Source organism: Pseudophryne corroboree, chromosome 7 (assembly GCF_028390025.1).
Source record: "Pseudophryne corroboree isolate aPseCor3 chromosome 7, aPseCor3.hap2, whole genome shotgun sequence".
In the NCBI taxonomy this organism is placed as follows: Eukaryota; Metazoa; Chordata; class Amphibia; order Anura; family Myobatrachidae; genus Pseudophryne; species Pseudophryne corroboree.
In genome coordinates, this window is record NC_086450.1 from 451,447,649 (window position 1) to 451,460,431 (window position 12,783).

The following is a 12,783-nucleotide window of genomic DNA, read 5'->3' on the forward strand; positions in this document are numbered from 1 at the left end:
AAGTTCCCTGCAGCACAGCTATCAAAGCCAAGCGAGCAGCCAATGATGCTGAGCGTGACGTCATGAAACATATGAGTGGGGTAAACGGCAGGGCTGCCAGGTCATGCCGTGTGCTGCATTTTTTGCCATTCGTCAATGGCCTTCAGTTTCTTATGATGAAACACTGAAAATGCTATAAAAGTATTTTGTGAATGCCAAAAGTATATTAATGCACCTGGCAACCCTGGTGAACGGAATGGACACACACCTCCGCCGAACCCCTGAGACTGACTCACCAAAACACTGGGGTACGATCAAACTCAGGTTAAGAACCACTGATTTAAAGGATTAGTAACTAGTGATAACAAGAATATCAGTCGTTGTTACATCTGCCCCATAGTGTGTGCATAATGAACGCTCTCATAGCTCTATTGTACTTTACTGAGTGTTAGCGCTCCAGCAGAATTATAGATGAGGCAGAACTGTCTATGGAAGGCAGAGACACGCGGTAGCCCACAAATAGCATGTGTGACTGCACATTATAATACATGGGAGTGTGGAAGATAGATGACTACAGACATCTACATGTATCATTGATCATCACAACCTGCTGCAAAAACAAAATGGCTCCAATATTGGGCACCTGGGTGGCCATTTTGTGGACTGCAAAGTACAGCTTATGAATTCACTTGGAACCAGAGTCTCTCTGCGCCTCTGATATCGCTGGTTCCAGAGTTTCATCTGCATTACTTCAGCCTACAATATAGCTGTATCCACATTAGCAAGCAATGCACTAGTGCAGGGCCGGTTCAGGGGCTTTTTGCGCCCCGGGCGGCAGTAGGGCGTGGCTTCATACAGGGGGCGTGGTCAGGTACGCCCCCTGTACAGTAGTAGCGCCGCTGAAATGATGTGCAGTGCGCGATTACGTCATCGCGCACCGCACAGCAAAGGTCCTCTCCACGAAGGGAAACTAGACGCTACGCATCTAGTTTCCCTTCACAGCGAGCAGCGACACAGACTCAGAGCGGGCAGCGGGGGGCACAGCAGCAGCGGATCTTGCCATGGTGCGGCGCCCTCCGGGCAAAATTCCTGCTTGCCCGTGGCAAGATCCGCTACTGCACTAGTGCCTCAGTTGCCCCCCTTAACAAGCCCAGGCTACTACAGGCTCGCAGTATGAACAAGAGGCATACATAAAAATAAAAGTCCCAAAAAACTTTGGCTCTAAATTGCTAGCATTTTTATGACACATTTTGTTACAATTTACTTATTACCAGTTATTTATATAGCACACAGATATTCCGCAGCGCTTTACCAAGAATATATCAGTCACTCACATCAGTCCCTGCCCCAGTGGAGGAGAAAATCTATATTCCCTATCACATGTACACACACAAATAGATTTTTTTTTTTAATTCAAGTCAATTAATCTAACAGCAGTTACACTAAATCCACACAAACATGGCGAAAAACACACAAACCCATGACCAAAGAGTTGTGAGGTAGTGCTGCTAACCACTACCCAACCGTGCTGATGCCCATCTCACATTGAGATACCATTTTAAATTTCCATTCTAGAATTAGAAAGCTGTTTAAACTGGCATCTTAGTAGTAAGCGTTGTTTAATTGCTAGTATATCGTAGATGTGAGCTGTTCACAGCAATAACGCCTTCTGCTTTTCTCTCACAGAACTGGGCTGGAATGCGCTGCCCTTATAAGGTCCTGCGGATGGTTCTTGCATTGGTCTGCAGTAAGTACATGTAGCGATAATTCATTCTGATAGTCATATCCAGTCAATTTGTAGCTTTTTTAGGTATCACAGCGTGTGTGCAACTAAAATCAGCCAGAACATTTCCAGGAGTACACCAAACTGTAGCCAATCAGAGCATTAGAACAGTGACAGGGCTAGATCAACCTGTAGCCAATCAGGGAATTAGAGCCCTCAAAAAACATGTAATGGACGATTGGTGGATCAATGCTGGAGGCAGGATGTATCTGAACTTCACACACTTTCATTCAGTGGCAGCTGTGGTAGGACTTATACATGGCAGGGGGTGTAGTACGGCTGACCGGCGGTCAGCTTACCGACGCCGGGATCACGGCAGCATCCCAGCGGGGAGGGGCGAGTGCAGCAAGCCCCTTGCGGGCTCGGTGGCGACCTGCAGTCGCCACGGGTTCTGTTCCCACTCTATGGGTGTCGTGGACACCCACGAGTGGGAATAGTCCCTGTTGGTCGGCATGCCGACCATCAGGATAGTGAGCGGTCGGGATGGTGGAGGAGGTCATGTGACTGTCGGTCTCCCGACCACCACCCCATGGCAGGACGCGACAGGTTTTACAGGCATCACTTTACCTATCACACAGCGTAAGGATCATACTGCGGCTCACGTGAGCGAGTTTTCCCAGCCGCCTCTTTATTTGCTCTCTCTGATATTTTTGGACCTTTCCCAGCCTGACTGCATCACACAGAGAACAAACCCCACCCCCAATATTGATGCACATCCGTCGTTCTGCCCACTTAGCTATTGTTTTGCAAGAGGATTATCATAGGTAAATACACAGGAGCATAGGAAACAAATTTTAAAAATGTCTGGGGCCGCTCGTTGCCCCCCATCATGATTGATAAACACATTGCATAGACATGGTTAAAGGCAGCACAGATATTGAAGGTGCTCAAAGACGACTCCGATGGCCAGGAAAGCTATAGCTTTAGTTTAGAACACAAACAAAAAAACCTGGGGTAAGAGAAAGCAAACAATGGAACTGCACTATATAGTGATATCTGTAAGCAGACTTTTGGGTAGATTTACTATGCATCGGTTTTTCAAAGCCATCGATGTATGGTGGTGTTGGCCAATGGTTTAACATATAGGCACACTGGACAGTTGCCCACAGACCCACAATTCTAGGGGCCTTCGAGCAGGGGCGGGTGCTAGTCACAATATGAGAGCAGTGAGGCTGTGAATGGCTGGCGCTATCTACCAATCAGAGTGCTGACAGCCATTCACTGTATGGAAGCCTGTGGCGAGATGGTGCAGGACCGCAGGAGGGGCATGTTATGATTTTTATTTATTGGTTTCCATGAATGGGTATGTAGAGGCCCCAGTGCATTGCTTTGCCCATGCTATTAAGACGGCCCTGCATAGTCCCCAATTCAAATTAGGAGAATAAATAGATTTATTGGCCTCTGATAAATCCCGACAAAAGCTCGCCGATAGATTAAAAGGTTATCTGTCAGTAAGCAGTTATAATGCAGCCGGGCCCAGTACAGGGTTCCGATATTAGTGATTCACTCCAAATCAGGTTGCTCTCCTTTATTCGTGCCAGCAGTTAATGATATGCAGAATACACAGCATTCCAGGGTAAAAAACAAAACAAAAAAAACCACACAACCACCCTTGACGCATTTCATTGCCAGTCTGGGCGGTTTCATCAGAGGCACTATTATGAGGGGACTGTCCCAACTGGTAGTGAAGTTGCAAACTCCCAAACCTTTGGGATTACAAACCAAACGGCAGCTTTAGTTGGATGTGAGTGTGGAGTACCAGCTTGCATATTGGGTTATTGTGGGAGAAAGCTCTTGCTCTATTTTTGCTTGCACCTCTTTTGGACGGAGCAAAAACATGCAAGTCCTTCCTGCCTGAACTAAGGGGGTCATTCCGAGTTGATCGCTAGCTGAATTTGTTCGCAGCGATCAGGCTAAAAAAACATCAGTTCTGCGCATGCGGCGCAATGCGCACGCACGACGTACAGGCACAACGAACGATGTAGTTTTGCACAGGGTCTAGCGATGCATTTCAGTCGCACTGCTTGCCGCAGAGTGATTGACATGAAGTGGGCGTTTCTGGGTGGCAACTGACCGTTTTCAGGGAGTGTGCGGAAAAACGCAGGCGTGCCAGGAAAAACACAGGCGTGGGTGGGCGAACGCTGGGCGGGTTTGTGACGTCAAATCCGGAACTGAATGGTCTGAAGTGATCGCAAGCGCTCTGCGATACAACCGTTTGCACTTCTGCTAAGCTAAAATACACTCCCAGTGGGCGGCGGCATAGCGTTTGCACGGCTGCTAAAAACTGCTAGCGAGCAATCAACTCGGAATGACCCCCTAAATCTGTCCCCTAAATGTTTTTGTGCCTGCAAAACACGAAGTGTCTTCTCTTTTCACACAGTGAGCTCGGAAGTGGGCCGGGCCGTTTGGCTCCGTTTCTCCCCTCCGTTACCAGCTGCCGGCCCCCAGCCCAGTTTCATGGCCCACCTGGCAGGCGCGGCTGTTGGGGTCAGCATGGGCTTGACCATCTTGCGCAGCTACGAGGAGAATCTCCAGGACCAGTGCGGGTGGTGGGTCATCCTGCTGTGCTACGCCACCTTCCTGGCTTTCGCTATCTTCTGGAATGTGTTTGCTTATGACCTGCTCGGTGTGCAAATCCCGCATCCCCCCTGACCCCGATTGTGTCGCATCCATTAAAGAATTCTTTGGTGCTGAAGGGGCCCTCTTCTTTCACCCCCAGCGAAGAACTAGCCTCTTGCTGCATTGCTGGAACCTTCGGCAGTGCGGAGACTAAGATTTATAGACGGGACCAGATTATGGGGGCAGAAGGACGCCGTGTTCATCTAAGTCCAGTAAAGCAGAGTGATGTGATGCCGTTTGCTATGTATATACTGTATGTGGGCAGGTGATTTTATAATCTGATTTTTATTTTCCTTTTAAGTTATTACTGCCTGCACATTGAGCTCTCCGGGAGTTGGGTTATCATCAGGTAGCCATACTCCATAATTCTACATGTCTTTATGCCTCCATGATCAAACCACTGACTCTTTCTAAGGTTAGTACTTCATCACCATTCCAACAACACATCCTTGTGTTTTATATTTAAAAAAAATAATAATAATACAGCAATTGAAGGGCCTCTATTTATCTGCCTTTAATAAGCTTACAAATGCCTTACATTTCCTATACTTATGAACCATCTTACCTCACACAGGCCCAGCCTCCATAAGTGACACAATCATATAGAAAGAAAAAAAATTGGTGAAATGGGTAACTTAAATTGATAGAAGGGGAGGAGTTATTAAAGTGCCGGATTCCGTACAAACCATCTCAATTCCCAAACTTTATTAAGCCTGGCTCAAGAGCGACGCAGTGCACCTCATTCACCATTTGGAAGTTTGGGATCTAAACTAGTGGATTTAACACATTTCTGATCTAGATCTATAGTATATAGATCTAATTTATCATACTGGTCGGGGGATAGCCCCCCCGTCCCCCCCCCCCAACAAAAAAAAAAGGTATACTGCAATTTTTCATGTACTTCTCATGCTAAAAAAGTGGGTTAATTAATGATATTTGGTTTAGTTAAAATCTAAATTTTAAGAAGACTTTCTTTTTAAAATATTTCATGCTGGCTGAAAAAGTGCTCCCAATTAAACTATTATATCTCTATAGATATGTATCTTAGATACACACGTGCGCACAAACTATCAAAGAGTCCCAGGTGCCAAGTCACCTCAGTCCACCCGCTCTGACTAGCTCTGTTCCCTCTTTCCGCCATTGTGTCTTTCCCATCTCTCTCGCACCCCAGGTAGACGGGACAGTCCTTAGAAAATTAGCACACTTTAAGAAGACTTTCAGATCCCGCATTACCTAGACTTGCCCATAGACGATGACCACGATGTTTCTTGTTTTCGTTTTCCAGAATATGCACTAAAAGTGCACGGTGTCAGTAAATGAAGTATTGCTAATAAATGCTCTGGCACAGCACAGTGAATGTTTTCCTGGTAAAGGTAGGCGGCCGGTGATATGGCAGTGATTGTGGAACTACAAATCTCAGCATCCCTGGCCAGCCACAGGCTGACATTTCTTGCTCTAATGCAGACATATTATACAAATATGGAGGGTGTAATGTCCCATTATCTATACAATATTATATATCTCAATCATACACCACACCTGCATCCTCATTAGTCTGACACATACCCATATTATGCCCTATTCAGCTACATCTTATGCTGAGTGTGTGGAACCAAGCAGCCAGAGCCTAGTGTCGCCATTACCTCATGTATCATTATATCAGCTGTGGGGCTAGAAAAGACATACTGTATATATGGCGCAATGGGGGGTTGAGATTAACTTAATCTAGCAATTAGGTCCTCAGTGGAAGATTACCTGATGAAAACCCATCTCAACACTTTACTTGTACTCACAAAGTTGCCTCAATCTTTCGGCCTCTCATTACCATGTCCGCCATTTTTGTAGCTGGCATTTCTGTCATTACATTGGTCCCCAAATGTTAATTTGAAGTTTACCAGCTTGAACAATCCACTGTGTACAGTCATCCAAAAACTCGTAATTGTCTTTTGAAATATCTTCAACCGAATATACAGTATATTGTGCTACTACAGTTGATAGAACATGTAAGGTCGCAGTGTGACACTCCACCATTTTTTTTTTTACCTCTTATTGTAAAAGTGACTTGTAGTAACTGTGATCAGCAGTGGGGAGGGCATTTCTTAAATCGGTGCAGTGTTGCTGCGGTAACCCATGGCAATTACAGTCTGACATTTCCTAAGTCTGGAGCTGGGAGCCAAGTCGCCATCGGTTGCTATGGGTTACATCATTCTGTGCACCAGTTTCCATAACTGTGCTGCGATTGTATTATTTATTTATTGCTATGTCTAAATATTTTGTTGAAGGCAGCCACAAACCAGGTGAAACGCGTGCAGATTACCTGTATGTACTGTATGGGACACTAGGAAAAAGGTTTTGTAGTCTATAGCAACCGATCACTCCCTGTCATTACTGCACTACAAAAATGACAGAATCCGATTGGGTGCTGTGGGTTACCGTTTCCTCTGTCCCAATATACAGAAATTGCTGTTTTTGTTTATTTTTTTGTAAGGATTCTAAGTTATATTTGCTTGACAGGTGAACAAGAATAATAACAGGCTTTTAAAACATTCGGATTTCCAGGTAGATTCCGGTCACAGATTAATTGTTAGCCTGCAAAACTATTATATCATCTCAGACGGACAGGCAGCGATTATGTATCAGACGCAAGAGTCACAAGTCCATTATAGGGAGGACAAAAAAAGAGAGTTGATACCATAAAGCTTTATTTATTTAGATTTCTAGACTCTGGCTATAAAAAAGAGCCACAGACAAAAAAAAAAAGTATTTGAAAAGTATACAGATATATATATATAGATATAACAGTATAAAAAAAAAAAAAAAAACTATATAAAAAAGTAACAAAGAAAAAAAAAGTAATAATTAAAGTATACTCTGGACAATTATTGGAATGTAAGTGAGATAACAATATTCAAGAACGCCAGATTTTGTACCCTGTTCATCCCCCGGACATCTAACCCTTGATACAATAGTGCCAAAATCAATTCCTATATATACAGGACACAGATTTAACCTCAAAAAATAAGATTTTACTTACCGATAAATCTATTTCTCGGAGTCCGTAGTGGATGCTGGGGTTCCTGAAAGGACCATGGGGAATAGCGGCTCCGCAGGAGACAGGGCACAAAAAGTAAAGCTTTTTCCGATCAGGTGGTGTGCACTGGCTCCTCCCCCTATGACCCTCCTCCAGACTCCAGTTAGGTACTGTGCCCGGACGAGCGTACACAATAAGGGAGGATTTTGAATCCCGGGTAAGACTCATACCAGCCACACCAATCACACCGTACAACTTGTGATCTAAACCCAGTTAACAGTATGATAACAGCGGAGCCTCTGAAAGATGGCTTCCTTCAACAATAACCCGAATTAGTTAACAATAACTATGTACAATTTATGCAGATAATCCGCACTTGGGATGGGCGCCCAGCATCCACTACGGACTCCGAGAAATAGATTTATCGGTAAGTAAAATCTTATTTTCTCTATCGTCCTAGTGGATGCTGGGGTTCCTGAAAGGACCATGGGGATTATACCAAAGCTCCCAAACGGGCGGGAGAGTGCGGATGACTCTGCAGCACCGAATGAGAGAACTCCAGGTCCTCCTTAGCCAGAGTATCAAATTTGTAAAATTTTACAAACGTGTTCTCCCCTGACCACGTAGCTGCTCGGCAAAGTTGTAATGCCGAGACCCCTCGGGCAGCCGCCCAAGATGAGCCCACCTTCCTTGTGGAGTGGGCCTTTACAGATTTAGGCTGTGGCAGGCCTGCCACAGAATGTGCAAGTTGGATTGTGCTACAGATCCAACGAGCAATCGTCTGCTTAGACGCCGGAGCACCCATCTTGTTGGGTGCATACAATATAAACAACGAGTCAGATTTTCTGACTCCAGCTGTCCTTGCAATATATATTTTTAATGCTCTGACAACGTCCAGTAACTTGGAGTCCTCCAAGTCACTTGTAGCCGCAGGCACTACAATAGGCTGGTTCAGATGAAATGCTGACACCACCTTAGGGAGAAAATGCGGACGAGTCCGCAGTTCTGCCCTGTCCGAATGGAAAATCAGATATGGGCTTTTGTAAGATAAAGCTGCCAATTCTGACACTCTCCTGGCAGAAGCCAGGGCTAGAAGCATGGTCACTTTCCATGTGAGATATTTCAAATCCACCTTTTTTAGTGGTTCAAACCAATGAGATTTTAGGAAATCCAAAACCACATTGAGATCCCACGGTGCCACTGGAGGCACCACAGGAGGCTGTATATGCAGCACTCCCTTAACAAAGGTCTGGACTTCAGGGACTGAAGCCAATTCTTTTTGAAAGAAAATCGACAGGGCCGAAATTTGAACCTTAATAGATCCCAATTTGAGACCCATTGACAATCCTGATTGCAGGAAATGTAGGAATCGACCCAGTTGAAATTCCTCCGTCGGAGCACTCCGATCTTCGCACCACGCAACATATTTTCGCCAAATTCGGTGATAATGTTGCACGGTTACTTCCTTCCTTGCTTTAATCAAAGTAGGAATGACTTCTTCCGGCATGCCTTTTTCCTTTAGGATCCGGCGTTCAACCGCCATGCCGTCAAACGCAGCCGCGGTAAGTCTTGAAACAGACAGGGACCCTGCTGAAGCAAGTCCCTCCTTAGAGGTAGAGGCCACGGATCTTCCGTGATCATCTCTTGAAGTTCCGGGTACCAAGTCCTTCTTGGCCAATCCGGAACCACTAGTATCGTTCTTACGCCTCTTTGCCGTATAATTCTCAATACTTTTGGTATGAGAGGCAGAGGAGGAAACACATACACCGACTGGTACACCCAAGGCGTTACCAGCGCGTCCACAGCTATTGCCTGCGGATCTCTTGACCTGGCGCAATACCTGTCCAGTTTTTTGTTGAGGCGAGACGCCATCATGTCCACCATTGGTCTTTCCCAACGGGTTACCAGCATGTGGAAGACTTCTGGATGAAGTCCCCACTCTCCCGGGTGAAGATCGTGTCTGCTGAGGAAGTCTGCTTCCCAGTTGTCCACTCCCGGGATGAACACTGCTGACAGTGCTATCACATGATTCTCTGCCCAGCGAAGAATCCTTGCAGTTTCTGCCATTGCACTCCTGCTTCTTGTGCCGCCCTGTCTGTTCACATGGGCGACTGCCGTGATGTTGTCCGACTGGATCAACACCGGTTTTCCCTGAAGCAGAGGTTCTGCCTGGCTTAGAGCATTGTATATTGCTCTTAGTTCCAGAATGTTTATGTGAAGAGACGTTTCCAGGCTCGTCCATACTCCCTGGAAGTTTCTTCCTTGTGTGACTGCTCCCCAGCCTCTCAGGCTGGCGTCCGTGGTCACCAGGATCCAATCCTGTATGCCGAATCTGCGGCCCTCCAATAGATGAGCACTCTGCAACCACCACAGAAGAGACACCCTTGTCCTTGGAGACAGGGTTATCCGCAGGTGCATCTGAAGATGCGACCCTGACCATTTGTTCAACAGATCCCTTTGGAAAATTCTTGCGTGGAATCTGCCGAATGGAATTGCTTCGTAAGAAGCCACCATTTTTCCCAGGACTCTTGTGCATTGATGTACAGACACCTTTCCTGGTTTTAGGAGGTTCCTGACAAGCTCGGATAACTCCTTGGCTTTTTCCTCCGGGAGAAAAACCTTTTTCTGAACCGTGTCCAGAATCATCCCTAGGAACAGCAGACGAGTTGTCGGCATTAACTGGGATTTTGGAATATTCAGAATCCACCCGTGCTGTTTTAGCACTTCCTGAGACAGTGCTAATCCCATCTCTAGCTGTTCTCTGGACCTCGCCCTTATTAGGAGATCGTCCAAGTATGGGATAATTAATACACCTTTTCTTCGAAGAAGAATCATCATCTCGGCCATTACCTTTGTAAAGATCCGAGGTGCCGTGGACAATCCGAACGGCAGCGTCTGAAACTGATAGTGACAGTTTTGTACAACGAACCTGAGGTACCCCTGGTGTGAGGGGTAAATTGGAACGTGGAGATACGCATCCTTGATGTCCAAGGATACCATAAAGTCCCCCTCTTCCAGGTTCGCTATCACTGCTCTGAGTGACTCCATTTTGAACTTGAACTTCTTTATGTACAGGTTCAAGGACTTCAGATTTAGAATAGGCCTTACCGAGCCATCCGGCTTCGGTACCACAAAAAGAGTGGAATAATACCCCTTCCCTTGTTGCAGAAGAGGTACCTTGACTATCACCTGCTGAGAGTACAGCTTGTGAATGGCTTCCAACACCGTCTCCCTTTCGGAGGGGGACGTTGGTAAAGCAGACTTCAGGAAACGGCGAGGTGGATCTGTCTCTAATTCCAACCTGTATCCCTGAGATATTATCTGCAGGATCCAGGGATCTACTTGCGAGTGAGCCCACTGCGCGCTGTAATTTTTGAGACGACCCCCCACGGTCCCCGAGTCCGCTTGAGAAGCCCCAGCGTCATGCTGAGGCTTTTGTAGAAGCCGGGGAGGGCTTCTGATCCTGGGAAGGAGCTGCGTGTTGCTGTCTCTTCCCTCGACCTTTGCCTCGTGGCAGATATGAATAGCCCTTTGCTCTCTTATTTTTAAAGGAACGAAAGGGCTGCGGTTGAAAAGTCGGTGCCTTTTTCTGTTGGGGAGTGACTTGAGGTAGAAAGGTGGATTTCCCGGCTGTAGCCGTGGCCACCAAATCTGATAGACCGACTCCAAATAACTCCTCCCCTTTATACGGCAAAACTTCCATATGCCGTTTTGAATCCGCATCGCCTGTCCACTGTCGCGTCCATAAAGCTCTTCTGGCCGAAATGGACATAGCACTTACCCGTGATGCCAGTGTGCATATATCCCTCTGTGCATCACGCATATAAAGAAATGCATCCTTTATTTGTTCTAACGACAGTAAAATATTGTCCCTGTCCAGGGTATCAATATTTTCAATCAGGGATTCTGACCAAACTACCCCCGCACTGCCCATCCAGGCAGTCGCTACAGCTGGTCGTAGTATAACACCTGCATGTGTGTATATACTTTTTTGGATATTTTCCATCCTCCTATCTGATGGATCTTTAAGTGCGGCCGTCTCAGGAGAGGGTAACGCCACTTGTTTAGATAAGCGTGTTAGCGCCTTGTCCACCCTAGGAGGTGTTTCCCAGCGCTCCCTAACCTCTGGCGGGAAAGGGTATAATGCCAATAATTTCTTTGAAATTATCAGCTTTTTATCAGGGGCAACCCACGCTTCATTACACACGTCATTTAGTTCTTCTGATTCAGGAAAAACTATAGGTAGTTTTTTTATACCCCACATAATACCCTGTTTAGTGGTACCTGTAGTATCAGCTAAATGTAACGCCTCCTTCATTGCCAAAATCATATAACGTGTGGCCCTACTGGAAAATACGGTTGATTCGTCACCGTCACCACTGGAGTCATCGCCTGTGTCTGGGTCTGTGTCGACCGACTGAGGCAAAGGGCGTTTCACAGCCCCTGACGGTGTTTGAGTCGCCTGGACAGGCACTAATTGATTGTCCGGCCGTCTCATGTCGTCAAACGACTGCTTTAGCGTGTTGACACTATCCCGTAGTTCCATAAATAAAGGCATCCATTCTGGTGTCGACTCCCTAGGGGGTGACATCCTCATATTTGGCAATTGCTCCGCCTCCACACCAATATCGTCCTCATACATGTCGACACACACGTACCGACACACAGCAGACACACAGGGAATGCTCCTAACGAAGACAGGACCCACTAGCCCTTTGGGGAGACAGAGGGAGAGTTTGCCAGCACACACCAAAAGCGCTATATATATATCAGGGATAGCCTTATAATAAGTGCTCCCTTATAGCTGCTTTGTTATATCAAAATATCGCCATAAATGTGCCCCCCCCTCTCTGTTTTACCCTGTTTCTGTAGTGCAGTGCAGGGGAGAGACTTGGGAGCCGTCCTGACCAGCGGAGCTGTGAGAGGAAATGGCGCCGTGTGCTGAGGAGATAGGCCCCGCCCCTTTTCCGGCGGGCTCGTCTCCCGCTATTTAGAAAAATTAGGCAGGGGTTAAATATCTCCATATAGCCTCTAGGGCTATATGTGAGGTATTTTTAGCCTTTATAGGTACTCATTTGCCTCCCAGGGCGCCCCCCTCCCAGCGCCCTGCACCCTCAGTGACTGCCGTGTGAAGTGTGCTGAGAGGAAAATGGCGCACAGCTGCAGTGCTGTGCGCTACCTTTAGAAGACTGCAGGAGTCTTCAGCCGCCGATTCTGGACCTCTTCTGATTTCAGCATCTGCAAGGGGGCCGGCGGCGTGGCTCCGGTGACCATCCAGGCTGTACCTGTGATCGTCCCTCTGGAGCTTGATGTCCAGTAGCCAAGAAACCAATCCATCCTGCACGCAGGTGAGTTGACTCCTTCTCCCCTC

At 46.7% G+C, this 12,783-nt stretch overlaps 1 protein-coding gene across 1 annotated transcript in view; it reads left to right on the forward strand.

Moving 5' to 3' along the window:
• Nucleotides 1–7,495, forward strand: part of RHBDL1 (rhomboid like 1) — a 68,306-nt gene extending 60,811 nt beyond the window's left edge. Inside the window, exons 7-8 of the mRNA XM_063935064.1 lie at nucleotides 1,666–1,726; nucleotides 4,143–7,495. Of these exons, the coding sequence (XP_063791134.1) occupies nucleotides 1,666–1,726; nucleotides 4,143–4,414 (333 nt within the window). The 3' untranslated portion in view covers nucleotides 4,415–7,495. The remainder of the gene's footprint in view (nucleotides 1–1,665; nucleotides 1,727–4,142) is intronic.
• The last annotated feature ends 5,288 nt before the right edge of the window (nucleotides 7,496–12,783 follow it).